Source organism: Hoplias malabaricus, chromosome 8, assembly GCF_029633855.1.
Source record: "Hoplias malabaricus isolate fHopMal1 chromosome 8, fHopMal1.hap1, whole genome shotgun sequence".
Classification (NCBI taxonomy): Eukaryota; Metazoa; Chordata; class Actinopteri; order Characiformes; family Erythrinidae; genus Hoplias; species Hoplias malabaricus.
In genome coordinates, this window is record NC_089807.1 from 32,940,207 (window position 1) to 32,959,932 (window position 19,726).

Here is a 19,726-nt window from a genome sequence, read left to right on the forward strand (position 1 = left end):
CCTGAAATGGCTATTTAGGCACCACACTCTAAATAAAGCGTAGTATTATTTTTTTCCCCCTTTTTCCGGACATTGACTCATATTTCTCTGGGTCTAGGGAAAAATCATGCTGAATAGGTGCTTTATATTTGAGGCCTCGGTTTAAAGAAGTTATAGTTACTGTTATATAGTACTGTGAAAAATCTTAGACACCTAAGAAAATTAGATTTAAAAAGCTATTATTTGTAAAAAACAAAATGCAGTTAAATAAAAAAAAAGTCCAGTTTTAGAATAAAAATCAATAACATCATTACAGTAAGTAGTGATATTCTGTTTGTTAATAAGTTGGTTTAACCCTTTCCAAATCTCTCCTCAGGTCAGTGTAGTATTATTTGAGGTTGTAATCCAGTCCCTCATTTTACAGGTTAATATATACTTCATTATGTTAAATCAAGTGTGCTGTTAATTTAACAAATCCATACGATCAGTATCTGGAAAAAAAATTTGTTCTTCAATTCACGCCTCACAAAACATATACTACTTTTTAGAAAATAGCTCTTTCTACTTTTACTGTATGTAATATTAACTGTAATTATTTATAATTTTATACAAGCACCGCAATTATTAGCAATAATACTGTTATGTGGCTAAGGCTTTTGCACAGTACTGATATATATAAAAGCGCATAAAAGCAGCTATATCCAAAGGAGATGGAGAAATACACAACATGGTGTGTTGTAATTTAGGTTTTTTATTATCGGTACATTTCAGGAAAGTCAAGTGAGGTCTGGCTGCTGTGGACAGAGTGGTCTGTTTATTGGCCTTGGCAGTCAATGTTGGACGCGCACACGCGCATGCGCAAGCATACACATACAAGCACACAGATGAATGTTTGTGAAGCCTTGGCAAGTGTTACCCTGACACCCCCAGTCACGTAACACCACTTCCCACTGGTTTCTTCAGTCCATTCGGTTCACTCACCTGAACAAACCATTCTTCTACACTCACACAAGGGTGTGCACTACTGTAAAAGGCAGTAGCTTTAAAAAGACTAGAGAGAGGTGATTGGCTGAAAGGTCTACTAATTTAATGCAGTTTTGAAATCTAGGTCCTATGGTCTACAGAGGGTCATCCAACTAAGTGGCACGCCATAGGCTGATGGAAAATCCATAGTGTTATTGCTATACATTACCTTTATTTGATTTGGCTTTTAGTGGGAATAATGCAGGCTGGCAAGTGGAGGAGACCTAAAAGCCTACACCCGTCCTAGGTTTTACAGCCCCCTGGGACTCACAAATCCTGGGTGACTACGATCTATGGCCTGCCCAGCATCTAAAGTCCCGACCCATGAGTGCCTATGAGTACTGTAATTCACTGCAGTATAGATTTTCTGTTTTGGGTCACACCTCAAAACAGCAGGACACGTTCGCCCCGAACACGCAAACACCTTTTAGAGCTCAGTCATGTGACTCCATGGTGACCACCCTCTGCCATGTTCAAGGTCTCCTCAGTCACTCAAAGGTTTGCTTTTATTATGGACTTGCCTTTTTATATATATTTGGTTTTTCATTGACTGTAAGCCATAATCTTCAATATTAAAGGAAATGAACACTTGAAATAGATCACTCTGTTTGTAATGAATGCATATAACGGGTTTAACTTTTTTTAATTGAATTACTGAAATCACTTTAAATTTTTGATGACATTCTAATTTATTATCCTGGTTAAAACAGTTCATCTTGCTTTCTTAAGCGGTGTCTTAAGTTCCTGAAGCCTGCTCTACGTTTGCCTTCATATGCGGGATTTTGTGTGTGTGTGTGTGTGTGTGTGTGTGTGTGAGAGTTTGAATGTGTAGTGATGATACATGATAGACAATAATAATAATAGATGAGTATGATGGGTATTGTACCTGGGGGGCACTCTAAAAGTAAACACACACATACAAAGATAGTAAGATGAACACAACAGCAGTATTGTCCATACACTGCATGGAGTTGCTATTGCATTATTTATCTTCCATAATATAAACTGCACATAGGTGAGTGAATGTTCCTGTGACATACTTTACGGTAGTACTCTGCAAAGTCCTAATCACCTGAGATAATTATTATTTAAAATAATAAGTAAAAATATTAAGCCTGGTGCTTCTGTACCACTTATAAATCATTTCAACACATTTAAAAGAATTAGATGTCTTGTGAGCTGGTGTGATTTTCTCCCTGACCGTATGCATTTGTTACATCACCAGCACACTTAGTTTAACATAATGAAGTATTTATTAAGTTGTAAAACTAGATATTGGAAGACAACCTCAAATAAGACATTAGTGCCCAGAGGTAAGATTTGGAAAGGTTAACCCCGACACATTCATACACAGTATCACTATTTAATGTTGTAAAAATGATTGGTATTTATTCTAATATTTTTATTATCAACATTCTATTCGTTGATGCACTCCCCGCCCCGTGATGTCTTTTTTAATTTTTTATTTTTTCCTTGTTACAGACAGTGCACATGCACAAACCACACTTCGTAGCGTTACACTGTCAAGAAGTTGGTGGGAAGAATTATGAAGAATCAATGACGCATGTGGACAGCTTCGTCAAGTAAGTTTGTCTGTTGCATCCGTGCTACAAATGTGGTCTAGTGTGAGAGTGTTATTCATGTTATCTGCAGAATGATTGACGGCAGCTTGCCCTGATTACCCAAATACACAGTAAAAAGAAAACTTTCCATGAGCTTTCAACCCTCTTGGTGTCCTACATGTATCGTTGGTGTATTACAGTTGTGCCAAGAAGAAATGAATGATATGTAAAACACAGACCTTGTCCAGATGTCTGCTGACCTCCTTGCAACAACATGGGTCAGTCTTCTGAACCAGAAGCACCTCTTACTAGTTATTTGTATTTAAGCAGGAGCACTGTTGGATTATTACCCAGCAATGAAATAACCAATTGGTTTGAAAAAGAAAAAAATTATTATGATCAGGGAATATCTTGGGTCACAGTGTAGTATTTTTTCCCCCTATAATTAGATTAATAGTTATTTTAGAATTTTAAGAATTGTATAATTTAATTGTCCATTATTAATTATTTCATTCTTTTGAGTTCATTTTTACTTATTAACTTGTTTAGTTTCATTCTAATGATTTGTTGCCTTGCAAATAAGGTCTACCCTCAATGGAACTCAGCTGCTTGATTGGTATTCTGGATCATCACGCATTATTTAAGGCATTTCCCATCCAAGAAATGTACTCATTTAGAGAGTTTAGTGGAGCCCTCTCCTGGTCATGAGGTAGGCAAGAACAGTAATATCTGTTAGAAAAGACTTACAGTGTCTAGGGGAAACATATTAATAATAACTTAGTGTTCTAAGGCTGAAACCCTGTGCTGGAAGAAATTTGCTACTTTTGTGTAAAGTATTCTAACAGTGTCAGTAAGTTTGTAACAATCTCATTTGTTTCCGTTTATTTTAAATAAATAAATGATTTATTATTGATTTTTATTGCACATGTTCTAAGCCATAATATCTTTAAATCTTTGAATGACGCTGTAAATGTCTGTGAGCTAAACTGCTGAACTATAACAACTGAGCGTAGTTACAAATGGAAGAACCTCTTTTGTTTCTGTAAAAGGACCATGATTGTCAAAGAGACGTGTGAGTGTGAAGAAAACGTTTTAAAGAAACTTCACTTGATGTAAAGGTTATTTTACGATTTAATATTTATTAGCAAAATGCTTCTTTATGAAACCAAAAGTGGTTCTTCTATGCCTTGGCTCAAAGAACCCAATTTACCACCTTTATTTTTATGAGTGTACTTGTTAATGTGTGTAATATTAACTGTAGATGAGGCAACAGCTAAGCATTTTCTTTTCAGGGTTCGTACGGGTGCTTGACATCCTTGAAAATGCTTGAATATTAATGCTGTATGTTCCAGGTTTGAAAAGTGCTGAAATTTGTAACTGAACCCCCCCCCCCCCACCCACCCACCCACAACAAATAGCTAATATCTAACTGAATAATTCGCTTATTAGATGGGGAAATAAAATAAGTAGCAGAGCCTAAAACAAAATCTGCTCAGCATGGACTCGCTATAGCACCTATGTGTGTGATAATGATGGGAATTCTGAACTTCAATTTCTTTTTTTAATTATTATCCTAATGTCGCTGACACACAGCTCCAGGGATCTGGCGGTTGTGGGTTCAAGTCCTGCTCCAGGTGACTGTCTGTGAGGTGTTTGGTGTGTTCTCCCTGTGTCCGTGTGGGTTTCCTCCCATTGGTGACTCAAAAGTGTCCATAGGTGTGTGTGTGAGTGAATGTCGCACTGTGAAGGACTGGTGCCCCCTCCAGGGTGTGTTCCTGCCTTGCGCCCAATGATTCCGGGTAGGCTCCGGACCCACCGTGACCCTGAACTGGATAAGCACTTACAGACAATGAATGAATGAGTGAATTAATGTATTTGAATAAATCTGCAATTTACTACAGCTGTAAGGTGCTGGAAAAGTGTTTGAATTTTACCTTGGAAAAACTGTATGAACCCTGTCTTTTCCCCTGATAGAGAGTTACTATCCAGTGATGCAATGAAGGAGTATAACAGAGCCCGTGTCTACCTCGATGAGAACTACAAGTCCCAGGAGCATTTTACAGTAAGTGTGGCATGCTTTATCTTCCCCGTTTGTGGATGTTCTGTCTTTTACAGTCTCGGTAAATCATTTATTAAGAACATTTTTAAAAAGTGCGTGATTTTTCTGTGGTTTTCAGGAGGACAAGCATCAATATGTGTAGTCCTACGTACAGATCTTAGTTATTATTTTTTTAAATACATTTTTAGATACAAATGGTATAGGGATTTGAGTGTTAATAGTACAGCTGCTATAGACAGGCGGATTGTGAGGAGGGCTGAGCCTTTCCTGCATAGATATTACATATAGTGATTAATATTATTCCAAGTTATAGGACGCAATGTACAAAAACATATGAAGTAATTAATAATTTAACAATTATTGTTGTGAAAATTATTGGTGAAACAATTGGTGAGATTTTTAATAACATCTTAATGAAAGTAATGATATAAACACGGGGATATAGAATTTATGCAACTTTAACATATTTAATATACAGATGAGCTTACTGTTTAAAAGACATGCACACATTAAAACGTTTTCTGAAACTTGTGTGTGATTTTGTATTAGCCCAGATTTTTATATGAGTTTAAACAAATTAGATTAATTAAAAGATTAGATAGAACTTTATTAACTTAATTAATCTCTTGGGAAGACTCCTTCAGGGAAGTTCAGGGACATAATGTGAACATTCATAAAGATGGAAATACTGTGTTGGTTTTTAGAGGGTATTTTTATAAAAAAAAATATTATAACAATATTTTTGGATATGGGAGGTGCTGATGATTGGACAAATCTATATATAAATTTATGATTTTAACATTTTTATTTTGGTCCAGCTTGATTTGCCCTATTGGCAATAAAGTAAGGCAATTACCAATTGTGTCCAGAAGGTGGCAGCATACTACTGCTAATCATTAATGCTTTCATCTCTGGACTTTTGAGAACGGAGTAGCTTGTGTATTGGTTGACAACATGTTTGTAATGTTATTATGAAAACACTGCTATATCCTAATATAGGTACGCACAATCCAATCAAGTTTAATAAATAAATAAACAAATAAAACAACACAACGCAACCTTAATGCAAGAAACATAATGTATTCATTTAATATCACACTGTTGAAATGCATTTTCAATTACCTTGGTGCCGTATATTCCGAAACCAATTTTAATTAAACTGCTTTGATGGCCACTGGAGTTCTGTCAGCTTCTCTTACTGCACAGACAGTTCTCTGAAAATGTGCATATCATGTATTTCCTTCACGTAATGTTCAACAAAACCAAGTTTCCAGTGTATCACACAGTCAATAAATCTTTTAATAGTCTAGTCATACAAAAGCCTTTGCCATTTAGCTGCAACAACGTGACGTTTATTTTTCCCAGGTTCGATTTTTTTTGCTGTTGTGTAATTGTTTGTTGTCTGCTCAACCTGTCAATTTTCAGATAACCTGAGAGGAGATAGTGTAGGAGCAGAATGTTGTTCTCTCACTCTCCAGCTTCCTTCGGTCTTTAGCAACAAAGTAAAAGGCATGAAAAGTTCATATGTTAATAGAAATATGCATGAGAAAAATGTGTACCCCCTATGTTTAGAATGGATGATGAAGGAAAAAAAAACAGATTTCCTGAATATATGGTTAAAATGGATATAGTTAATATGTTAAAAAACACTGTTCATGTATTAATATAAATAGATGAAATAAGTCATTTGAATGGCAAAGCTGTCTAAATCAAGTCATACACTTCGCAGTCATCTGCTATTGTTTGACTTGCAGTTTGAGGGGCAGTAATTTGCCAGATGAACTGCCCAAAAGAGATCCAACTCATAAATAGGACAATCTGCTGGTTTTCTGATATTTTGCTCACTCTCAAACTGAATTCAGGCTACACACACACACACATATACACAATCACAACCGAAGCTTCATAACAGGTGACAAAGAGACAGTAGAACAAAGTCACAAAGACAAATTACTGTCCATGGACTGTATGCAAATATTGCTGTCTTGGAACTGAATGGAACAGCTCTTCAGAATGCATTTACACTACACTGTGGGGCCCACAAACAATGTTGTAGTTCTTTTACTCATCATTTCTCTTTAGTACTCTGGTGTGCAATGTGTTGCTTTGGATGAAACAGCTTCTCTGTAAATTGTTCATAGACAGAGCTGTTCTTACAGTTTGTATTTCACATGCAAGGTGAGCTCCCTCATCTCGGTAGGTCAGTTGGACTGAGTTTTCAAATGGTTCAGTGTATGCCTGTCTTAAGATTTTGTTGTGGGCAGATTGAGTGTCCAAATTCTAATGATTCTACCAACTGTAAACATGGCTCTAGGGCTTTGTCTGGGTACTTTTGTCTGTTTAGCTTTTGTCTGTTTAAAAAAAAAATACCAGAAAAAAAATTGCCTTATTTTGTGATTGCGATGTCTTCTCATTCAGAAGAGATGCATGATTTAGATTATTTGTAGATTATTAGATTATTTTAGAATGTTTTGCAGTGTAGTTTTAATTGGATTTACATAAACTTTATTATTTAAGAAACTATTGTTTTGTTTATTTCCCCCATTTTCCTCCAAATTTTTAATATGGTGTCCATTATTAAAAACTGACCATATTTTTAAAAAGTGAGAAGTTGAAAAACCGAAGAACACCCTTCTGTTTGCTTAATTGCAGTGTTGGAGTCTGTTTTTAGAATATGCAGTGGCTGTAGTTCCTTTAGCCCCTGAATGTCATGTATAAACCTGTATTAAAACAGCGATGAGAAGAGGGGGAAGAGTTGAATGGCAGAGGGTTATGTGGCTGCTGTTTTACAGCCTATTTAAGGTAATACAGCAGGTAAAATGTCAATTAGGGAAAGGCAGCTTGATCACACTGTTCCCTGTCCACTTGTTTCAGGCTATTAATATTTATCATCCACCTCTGCCCCTGGGCTCCAGAGCTCCATGGGTAATGATGTGCACTAATGTTTGCCTCTTATTACCCCTTTGAGTGTGTGTGTGTGTGTGTGTGTGTGTGTGTGTGTGTGTGTGTGTTTCTTTACATAAACTTATGTATAAATATATATATATATATATATATTGTTAACTAATATGAATGTTTGTACTGCTGCCAGCTCCTCAATCACCCCTCACATAAGCTTTTGTCTCTACCCGACATTTTAATTGGAAATGAATCCTGTTCCACTCTATTCAGAGAAGCACTATGTGATGGTATAATTTGTCCTTAGATCTTTACATATTCCATGAGTTTGGCAAATCGAGCACATTCTCTGGGTGTTTATGATTGGAAAGGAAACTGATGCTTATTTTTAGAGCAACAACAAGTTACCAATAAAATTTTTGGCAGTAAATCTTATTAGTTAGATGGTCTAGCTTGAGAATGCTTTGGCTTCCCATCTACTTAACTGAATACTTTAACTATCGAGATTATACTTTGATGTGTTGGGAAAAGATAGGGCTTGTAAATTGTGTGAAATAGAGCTCAAGCCACTACGACTGTCTGGAACAAGCAATTTAGGAAAAAACGCAGTACATCCCGAGATACACATGACAAAGGCCCAGAATGGTGTGTAGATGGACAAAAACCTCAGTTAGAAGTCAAAATATAAATGTATTGTCTGTTTTTAAGCTACCTCTGTTTTAGTGCTACATTCCATTTGGCCTCTGATGACGGATTTACCAAATTTCAAGTAGGAAATTTTAACTGGAACGACCTTGCAAGTCAGATTTCCTTCTTGGCCAGTTGGGGGGACCTCAACAACCCTAGTTGTTCAGAATTCAAGATGGCTGCCAACACATACATTGTTTAAAAGCAGTAGTATCATATAGTTTATAGTGCATCTATCTATTTGTGTCTCATCAAATTAAAGTCCTAAGAGTTCTGTTCAACTGCTGTATGTGGGCATGTTTCCATGGTGTTTGGATGTATAAAATACTGTATTGTGTGCTTTTATCAACTGTATTGCTAACAATGCTAAAAAGGAAGACGCTACTAATGACAACCTATAGCAAATATTTTTCTGAAAGTTTAACTGGAACGTGGTAGGCTCTGGTGTGACGTAATTCCCAGCTCTGACATCCAATTTACAAAAAAATTAGATTGCAGCATAACTGCAAATTTCATACCACATATATTAACAGTTCATTTGTGCACATACTAAGTAGTTAGCCTATTTAATAATAGTATGTGTGATACCAGTGGATCAGACACAGCGGTGCTGCTCAATTTTTTAAAAACTGTCTATCAACTGTCCACTCTGGTAGACATGCCTACATTATTGGTCCAACTTGTAGATGTAAAGTCAGTTTGTGTTGCTCTAGACACAAGACGCCAAACAGATGACACCACCCAAAGAACACTGTTGGCTGGATATTTTTGGTGGTTGGGCAATTCTCAGTCCAGTAGTGACAATAAGAGCATTAAAAACTCTAGTCACCCTGCTGTGTCAAATCCACTTGTACCAGCACAAGACAAACTAACACATTACCTCCACGTCAGTGGCACTGCAGCACTGAGAATGATCAACCAGCCAAATCATACCTGCTCTGTGGTGGTCCTGTGGGGCTCATGACTATTGAAGAGCTTGGGGAAATGGGGATAAACAGGTTGACTAGGGTCTGTAATTTTCGAACTACAAAGTGCTCCTGTATGGTCAATGGGGCTGATAAAATGGACAATGTGTGTAGGTGGTTCTAATTTAGTGATACTTCAGTGTATATTAACACACTATACACGTTATCCACAGTAAGGCCAAACTGATACATGCATCCCTCAGGCTTGATGCTGTGCAGTGACAAACGTGCTACTAGCAGATTATACCAGAGGCTACATAGCTTTGTAGGCTTCTTTTTTGCTCACTTTGTGGCTTTTTTTTGTGTGGCTGTTAATGTATTTTATTACATTTCTCTTTTGCATTCACACTCTCTCTCTCTCTCTTTCCCTCCCTCTATTTCTTACTCTTACTTTTGTATTTTCTTTCTCCCTGTAACATTTGTAGAATTGTGTTGTGTTTCCTGTGGTAAGATCACAGCTTACTGTGTAACTAGTACGTAGGGAGAAGTATTTGCCCTTACCCCCACCATACACACTAATTTCCCCTGCTCTTTAACACATTGGCACGTGCATAACCGGCTTAAAATATTGCAAACTAAATCCATGGCCTCCCATATGGTGCAAAGTGCAGAGCACAGTGAGGCTATTTGAATGGAGGAGATGTCAGTGGAGCAATATTGTAGGACCATAACTCTCCCAGGCCATCAGTCAAGCTCTCAAGAGTGCAAATACACACCACTGCTCAGCCTGTCTCTCTCTCTCTCTCTCTCTCTCTCTCTCTCTCTCTCTCTCTCTCTCATATAAACACACATACACACACACACACACACACACACACACACACACACAGTCTCTCTCCTCAGACATATGTTGAGCGGCAATCGATGAGTCTGCCATCAGAAGAGAATTATTAAGGGGAGAAGGCAGGCTGGGGCTCACTTGGAAAAATTTAGGCTGAAACATATGCACAATTAATAGATTGTACAGGGGACTGCAAAAAATGGATGCATTTATTATAGGGAGACTAATCTGAGAATCTGAGTTCAGACTCGCCTTTGCCCTATCGCAGCGCTGAAGCTATAACTTCCATCTCTCTCTCTCTCTCTCTCTCTCTCTCATGCACACACACTCCCAGATACTGGACTACAAGCCTCATAAAAATCAACCTGATAAAGTGGTGTGTGTATGGTTATATGAGTTTAGAGGGGGGTAGCAGGATGTAGGGTGCAAAGTAAATCAGACGTGTGTGTGTGTGTGTTTGGTGCTGGGACAATGATGTGATTGGTGCATGTGGGGGCCTGCCGCTGTGTGTACATTATGGTCTGTGTGGCCCCTGGTGTGGTGTGAGCAAGAGAGAGCGGGGCACAGTGAAGGTGAGCCTGTCATATCGATCTTTTTAGCGCTAAAATATGAGCCACTTTACTCTGCTCCCCAGCCCAGTGATGTGAAAAATAATAACTCGGTCCCAAATTAAAAATATTGATCGCTTTGGAGGTGTTGAGAGCAAATAAACACCCACTGAAGGATTTTTCCACCCCTCCCCCCATCTTTCTATGTCTTCAACAACCCTTCCCTCCAAACACACACACACACACACATATATACACACTCAGGCCATCTCTCTATTGGGCGACAGTAGGTCAGGATGCAGCAGAGGGATGTGTAAATATTGTGAGAGGATGGATGCACAGTGGTTGTGTCTCTACCCTGACCCTACTCACTCTACTCTGTCTCTCAGCGGAGCCCACATTAACACTTTTGTTTTGGCAAGGAGAGCACACATTTTCGCTTTAGATCTTAATAACTTACAAAGAAATATTCATATACAATAACCGAGGCACTTGTTTAAGAATCCTGGGCCCCCATGGCATATAGACCTTGCAACAATCCTCCTTGCATATTTGTAGCACTTTAAATTAAGCAGAAGATGAATCAATATCACATTATTGTTTGTGAGTAGAGATGAGTATAATTTAAAGTTGAGGGGTAAAAATGTTATGTTATTTTTTTTTATTAAGTATATTTAAAATATGAAAATAACTAGTGCTGCATGCATTAACATGTTGACACGTTTATTAATCTGGAGAATTGAACATACTATTTTTTGTTTTAACGAAAAATAATTTTCCATAACTTCCTCCCATAAGTAAACAACCATAAAGTTAACACAGAGGTGCAGATGAAGAGTTTAGAAAGTACAGAATGTGAGGAGACCCTGGCTTCATTTACTTGAGCTAATATACGCCCATGTCCTGTGAATAAGCCTGAGGTTTGTTCAGGTGTTAACATTAAATAACTTATGGTAAAGAGGGAGCTAAGCTCTCAATTTTGTGGTAGATCTATGTCCCCAGCCTTGGTTTTGGTCATGAGTTTTGGATAAAGACAAAAAGAGATTGTGAATGCAAGAGGCCAAAATGGGTTTTCTCTGGCTGCTTGCTAGGGATGCTCTCTGGGATTGGGTGAGGAGCTTGGAGTAGAACTACTTTCCTTTTGTGTTGAGAGGTTGTTCGATCCTCTAATAAGGATGCTTCTTGGGTGTCTCCTGCTGGAGGTATATCAGGCATGGCCCACCAAGTACCCACTGAAGGGATTATATGCTCCGAGTGGTCGGGGAAGGCCCCCAGGGATCCCCCAGGAGGAGTTAGCTGAAGTTGCAGGTGACAGAGATGTTTGGGTTTCTTTGCTTGCTCTGTTGCCACCACGAACCCTGACATGGATTAAGTGGAAAAGACGAGATGAGATGTCATAGATTTGTTTATAGAATGAAACACAACCAGAAATGGCTTAGTTTTGAGAGACCACTATCTAACTGCAAAGCGTTGGTTGCACAAGCATCTCTTATGGTTCACAAATGAGGAAACAGTAATTCATGTTGCTAAAAGTGTACTTCTTATTAGGGTTGTTTTTTAATTATTTTTTGAGAGAGATTTAGACCCATTTCTAATAACCTGTGTTATTAGCATAAAATCCAACAAGACATTCATCAAATGTTTTTCACTGTGACGTTACATTGTTTAATACTGCCTAACATTTTAGTCGAAACATTCATTCATTATCTGTAACCGCTTATCCAATTCAGGGTTGCGGTGGGTCCAGAGCCTACCTGGAATCATTGGGCGCAAGGCGGGAATACACCCTGGAGGGGGCGCCAATCCTTCACAGGGCAACACAGACACCACACACATTCACTCACACACTCACACTTTTGAGTCGCCAATCCACCTACCAACATGTGTTTTTGGACTGTGGGAGGAAACCGGAGCACCCGGAGGAAACCCACACGGACACGGGGAGAACACACCAACTCCTCACAGTGGGAAACGAACCCACAACCTCCAGGTCCCTGGAGCTGTGTGACTGCGACACTACCTGCTGCGCCACCATGCAGCCCTTTAGTCGAAACAGTTAATATTAAATACATGTATAAACTGCAAGAAATGCCACATTCCCATCAGCTCAGCTGATTCAAAGATTTATAAAAAAATAAAATAAAATAAAAAATTGTTGAGTAAGAAATGTATGCTTAATATTCCATTCCAAGAACATCACCTTCAAAAGACCTATCTGTTTATTTCTTATTCTTATTTCATTTATTTCTGTATATTATTAAAATGAATGACTTATACACACAGAGAATGACACTGCTATGAAAAACAAATACTACAGTTAAGTGAGGGCTGTGCAAAGCTTTAGAACTTTGATGCTGCAGACAAGCTGTTAATGTTACTTGACAATTTATACTGTAACACTAACTCAGCATTAAACACATTGCCGTTTATAGTGCTAATCCAAGTTTTAATATCCCGCAGAGTGGTAAATGCAATGTTAAAATGTGGTAAAATACACTCAAACGGATCATATAATCTTTTCCCCTTGCACAGTTTTCTGGCTGTGCTCTGGGCCAAATTTCACAGGTTTGATGAACAAACATAGTTCAAAAGATACCCCAGTGAGATTAAAATTAGCTGTTCCCTCTGCATGAGATACTCTGGTGCAAAAGTACATAAATGAAATTTGCTTCCACCCAATACTGGTGAGATTCCTTCCACATGCAAGTCAGAGAGTCACACTGAAAATGCAAATGCCATTTATAGGTCTCAAATACCAAACTGTAAAAGGAATACAACATGTAAATCTTCTGTTGTGGTAAAAAATCTTTTCTTTGGACAAAAGTCATCAGCGACTGGCTTTATATCCTGTTCTTCACACTCAGGTAGACTTCTCTTTTTCTCAGACATACATACATACATTCTCCAGGAGCTATGTTGTTAGCCTTCATGCTTCACGTGAACATAATCATTCAGACATATGCTTTGTTCTTTTTCTCCTCACTCGTTGATTGATCGGGTCTTGACTCAATAATCCCATGCTAGCCCGGCCGCATTGTGGCCTCTTGGTCATAATTTTTTGCACATCTGCGCTTGACTTTTTTATATCCCCTCACTAACGGATGAGCTGCCACCGGCCCATCACACGTGTGAGAAAACAATTGCCACAAGGTTAATTTTATTGCAGGCTTCATGCATTTGTGATCAGGCAGGAAGTGTCCTGTACCCGGGTCCTGATGGATGTGCCTGCCATGCTGGCTGGAATGAGAATAAGAGGATATAGGGGAGGCCATGCATGTGAAACCCAGTTCTACCCCATTTTCCTCATCTACTGCACACTCTACACACTTTGCAGACCAAATGTGTGCAAATAAGGAAAATCATGGGGAGATTAGTGTGTAAAGTGGGATTTCCAAACTGCTACCAGGCCTAGCATCAGAGCTAAGCCTTGAGTTATTCATGTGAAACCAGGGCAGTGGAATGAGGCAAGGGCATTGGATATGCACTGCAAACAGTATATTATTTAGGAGAGAATCAACAGAAGAACCAGTCGTCTATTAATTTAAGGAATCCACCCACTGTGTATGGTGAATACTTAAAATACAGTCAATCCAGAGCATCTGATGTGACAGAGCTGCCTGTGTCGATTTATTTTTATTTATTAATTTTCTTACACCCCAACCAGCAAACAATGAAATAAAACAAAAAATAAAATTTTTACATTAACTTAAACTACTTACCAAACAACGTGACTTCAGTTAACGTTGATTTATCAACAAGTTACCTACTCATTGATAAATAAGATAAGGTTCTCATTTTCAGCTTCTTAAGGTCAAATTTCAGTGGTACGTGACAATAAATGTATATTAATATTTTTTACATCAAGTATACAAGGCAAAAAAAAAATCTTATGCTTGCAGCTACTTCTCTCAAATGTTTACCAGTAAAATATTAATACAAAATGAGCACTTGGCTAATCTCAAGTTTTTTAATCTACTCAAGTATTTTCTCAACTTGATACTTGAGGACCTGTGGTAGATTGAGCTGATCTTACAAAGTCTGCATCTTACTGTAGGATAATATCATGTTTTGAGCAGAATACATCTGTCTGAATGCAGTTATATTGATGGTTGATTAATGGGACGTTGCCAATCTTTAATTAGGTTTTACTGTACTATATAGATTCTATAGCCAGATTTCCGATTGAAGAGTGATGCTACTATGTCAGACTTATTCTTCTTTTTCTTTTCTTTTTCCATTCTTAATCCACTGCTAATAAACACAGTTCCCTGCACACTCTGAACTGATGTTACTCTGTCTCTCTCCCTTGTCGTCTGGAATCTGGTTGTCATTCTTCACCCAACTCTCAGTTTTGATTTTCGTGTTGGTTTTGTTGTTTAAAAAAAAAAAATCTGATCAACATTGCAAAAACCTGCCCGTCTCTCTGTGTCTGCTGCCGAACATCTCATCCATGCATTCATCCCCTGCCGCCTTTATTGCTGTAACTGCCTTCTTTCTGGCATTAGCTTCTAATTACTCCATAAACCTCAGGTGGTTCAGAAGTCTGTTGTTGTCTTCTCACTCACACTTGGTTAAATCACCAAATCACCAAGCTCTCCAAAACCTCCACTGGCTTACTGTTACATATCATATTCACCTACAGCATTCTCTTTAATTTAGCTCCTTCCTATCTGTCTGACCTTCTTCACCCTTGCACACCAAAGTACACACTCAGATCTTCTTCAGCTGGGTTTCTTGGTATTCCCTGTTGCAACCAGTGCAGTCTTGGAAACAGACATGCTACATGCCTCTGGAACTCTCTCCCACCTCTATTCTAATTAAATGCAAGCTTAAAACACATTTATTTTCGGTTGCATAAAACCTCTCATTCCTGAAGCTTATAATAGGCTAATCCACGTTTTTTAAAAAAACAGTTTATAAATACCATTATTTTTATAATTATTATAATTAATGTGTTCTCCCAGTGTCCACTTGTGTGTCCTCCCAGAAAAAAGTGTTCATAGGTGTGTGTGTGTGTGTGTGTGTGTGTGTGTGTGTGTGTGTGTGTGTTAGTGAATGAGAGAATGTGAGTGCGTGTGTGTGTCAGCCTGTGAAGGACTGGTGTTCCTGCCTTGCTTTCTGGACCCACTGCGACACTGAACTGGTTAAGCAGTTACAGACAATGAAAGTGAATTATTATTATTTTTATTACTAATATTATTTTTTATTATTCAGATAACTGTGTTTCTTCTTCTCCCTTCTCTTCTTTTTCTTCTTCTTTCTCCTCCTCTTCTTCTTCTTCTTCTTCTTCTAGGGCCACACACACTTCTTTGAACCCTTTGTACTATGCAAATATTTACTACTACGTATAATATCCAAATTTATTGATATAATGAAGGTATTGTGTGAGACTTGGCAGTGGTTGTTTAGTATGAATTCAATCAAGGTAGAGTCTCTCACTCTTATGCTCTCTCTCACTCTCTATCTCTCTCTCTGTCTCTCTGCCTCTCCTCCTCTGATCCTGTCCCTTCAGGGTTGTATGTTTTCCCAAAGCGTATTGATTCCCGCTCTTCTTCATTTGCATGCCAGGGCTGGTAGGGTTGACCCAAGCTCCCAGGCCCATTATATTCCCATTAGCTAATCTCTCTGGTTTGATTTCCATAATCTCCCTGCTATTGTAGCTTCTCACACTGCTGCTCTCTAGAGAAAAGACTGACTCGCTTTGGGACCCTTGAACCATACACACACACACATACACACACCCCATCTCTCACACATTGCTAATATACTTCACTATATATTTATATATAGCATAACATCCCAAAAATTTATTTACAGAGTGTCGTTCATGTCATGTCTCAATGACAGAGAAACCATTCAAGAGCAAGATGAAATCACATGGTCTCTCTCATAAACACACACACACACACACAGGACCAGCAAATGCATGCATGGATACTTCTGGCGTTCATCATATGAAGAGCTTGACTGTGCACAGCCCTCAACTCTCAGCAGCTGTCTGTAGTGGCTTTTATATTGGAGCTGTTTAAAAACCTGTGGAGATCTTTTTGGAGAGATCTTTGCTGTTTCATTCATGCTGCCACAAGAGCTTGATTAACTCAAAGATTTTTTTTACAGGAGAGTCAGTTTGGTCAAATGAAATCTATTTTGCAAGAGGGTCAATCAGATCAACTCATTCTGCAGGAGGGTTTGTCTAATAAACTCAACAGTAGTATAAATGACTCACTGTGTTCAAATCAAACTTACTTTATGAGAGGGTCAGTCTGATCAACTCAAGTTTACTCTGTGAGTCTGTGATCAACCCAAACATGTTTTCTGCAAGAAACCTATGGAACTTTCCACTGAATGGTATCTACTCTGCACAACACTGCTTTTTTGCTTTTCCCTAATTTGGTATGTGGTACCTGGCACTGGGTTCTGCCTGCTCATTGTTCCAGGCGAGTCGAGTAGGGACTAAACTTTGATGTGTAAACCTTGTGCGATGTTTGTCCAGAGAGAATCTTACAGATCACTTTTTGTTTTTAACGGACTCTCAACAGCAGCTTCTAAAATTATGCTTTGGAAGAGGTTCAAATACTTCTTGGATTGGTGGCCAATAAAAAGAGGGAACTACACTAATCTATCTGAACTGATGCACGGCTATGCCATGTTCAGTCTCAAAAAGCAACATAAACCTTTAAATACACAATGAGTATAATGCTTAACGTTACCACCATCATTATTGTGATTTCCAAAGCCCATGGGGCCCATTAGAGAATGTGTTATGTGATGTTACCTTCTACATTTCCAGGGGGACCAAGGGAACCAGGGACCAGAAAGTGAGCAGAGTGGCGTATAATAGCGTATATCCCTTGCAATAATAATAATAAAAAAAAAAAAGTGCTAATCTTTCTTGCTCAATTGCAGCAGTTCTTAAACAGTGTGGCCTAACTCCTCTGTGGGTTGCTAAAAATGGGAGGGGTCACAAGATTATTGTTATTATTATTGTTAGTAGTAGTAGTATTTAATTGTTTTATAGTATTTTTACATTTCAAATTTATCACTTTCAGAACTATTCTGCAGGCTTTAGATGCACAATAAAATGGTATTTATACTATTCTACAAAATAAAGAAATTGACTGAATGCCCCATCTACACAAACTCAGTGCATTCCTGTATTGTTAAATAAATAAATAAATAAATAAATTCATTAATAAAATGGAAACCGGTGGGGGGAGTGAAAACAATTAAAACAAACTGAACACTTAAAATGGTAAAAAACTAAAGGGGACAGTGGCTCCAGAAAAAAACAAAACAAAAAAAAAAACGTTTAGAGGAGACATCTACAGGTGGTTCTGTTTCTCCACAAGCATCTTTAGATATGGGCATGCATAAAATTGAGGACAATGAGAAAAATCCTTCAAGACACTATCAGAAGGAATATCGTTGCTGTCCAATGAAAAAAATGTTGTGGCTTTTTAGTTTACATCATTTGAACACATTGTCTGAAAACTTAATGGTGAATGCGCCAATTACAATGCTCCAATACTTGGAATAAAATATTTTTACACTGACTTCCATTGAAAGATAAGAAGGTTTTTCCCTTCTCCTGTAAAACTGCTATTTTGAGAGATACATGTTTTTAATTAGACAGTGAAGATATTTAAGCTACAGATTCACATGCCAGGTTAGAAATGAAATGAATCACCCACAGCATGGGCTTTGCTGTTATGTTCTGGCAAGTGACTGTACAGTCAGTCAGAATGAATGGGCTTCTATTGGAGAGCCAGTCTGATCTACTCTGACTTACTACATAGAGAGCCAGTCTGATCATCTCAAAACTACCTTACTGGAGAGCCAATCTGATCACTTCTCATTATGCCACCCTTCAATATTACACACACACTTATTAATCCCTAGCACTTTTATCAGGCCTGTATGAGCATTAATGTATAAAGGTGTGTGTATTTTGTGTGTACATGGATGTCATAAAATTGCAGTGTCCTCTAAAAAGCTCTGTTTAATTATATGAGGCTGACTTTGCTTACCCTTGGTCATTGGAGGCCTTAGTGCCTCTCCCCTCATTTTCACACACACACACACACTTAAAAATCCAAACACTCAAATACACTGAAAGACATGTATGTGTGTGGATACCATTCACATTATTGATATGTCTGTATATGTACATGATGTGTCTCACGTTAAATATATATAAAATATACACACATACACAAATATTTGTCTGCAGGGGGTCATGGTTGCTCGGTATCACTCTGACCATTATCCATTTACAGTATTTAGAATTACATTGCCGTCCAACAACAAACACGTATTTACATTTTTGTAGATTTTTTTATTTACTACATTCTACATATTACTACAGTCACAGCAGCTGTCCTTCACAATGTGTGAAGGAAATGCTCCAACATTACTAGGAATAAATAGATTGACTTCCATTTCAGTTAAGTAGATTTTTCCTTCTGAAAATGTTTTGTTTTGGAGATACATGTTCTATATTGGATACTGACGATATATAATGTGCTCTAATAACACAGTCAACCTTAATACCTGGGTGTCATGTTAAGGTTTGCAAAATTGTGTACTTTACCCTTGGTGTTACTTAACTAAATTAAATGCAAACATCAGAATTATATATATATATATATGTCTATCAGTGGCGGATGCTGGTCTTTCAAGGAGGGGAAGCTTAATTTCGGCCTACATCATAAAATGTGTCAGTTTATTTATACGTAAATTCTACCCTCCATTCGTTTTGAAGAAAATGATCTTTCACCCTGTCATACCAACAAGGCGTCTTTTCCAGGGACTTGACTAGTGTCCTCTCAATGGCCAGCAGAGCTAGGCTGCTTAAACGGCCTTGGCCCATGTGAAGTGTGTCCGCCTGTGCTCCCACGGATCTCTACACCAAAGGATTGCTGATTCGCTCATTTCGCTGTCAATCAAAAAGGGATTCAGCCTCAGACAGATCATTCAATCATCATGCAGAAGCTGAGCGTCCGGGCCAGCCGAGGCCAGCCCACTGCCCCATTGACCCCCAGAGACGCTGAGCGTCCGATGGGCGGGACAAAGCCCAGCATTTATCCAATGGCTCGTCTCGTTTCACTGCACTTTGCTGCTTCGCTACTGAACTCTGTGGACACACCGTTCTCAGAGGAACCCGTTCCACACCGTTTAAAGCACTGAAGCTACGGGAATGATTGAGAGGAAAGCCTACTCAAATG

General features: G+C 38.3%; 1 protein-coding gene across 2 annotated transcripts in view; it reads left to right on the forward strand.

Moving 5' to 3' along the window:
* The window catches only part of LOC136705579 (inositol polyphosphate-5-phosphatase A), a 194,741-nt gene that overhangs the window by 70,004 nt on the left and 105,011 nt on the right, over positions 1-19,726 (forward strand). Inside the window, exons 3-4 of one of the 2 annotated variants that reach the window (XM_066679216.1) lie at positions 2,485-2,585; positions 4,539-4,626. The exons of the other annotated variant lie outside the window; for it this stretch is intronic. Coding sequence (XP_066535313.1) covers positions 2,485-2,585; positions 4,539-4,626 — 189 coding nt within the window. The remainder of the gene's footprint in view (positions 1-2,484; positions 2,586-4,538; positions 4,627-19,726) is intronic. 2 annotated transcript variants of the gene reach the window in all.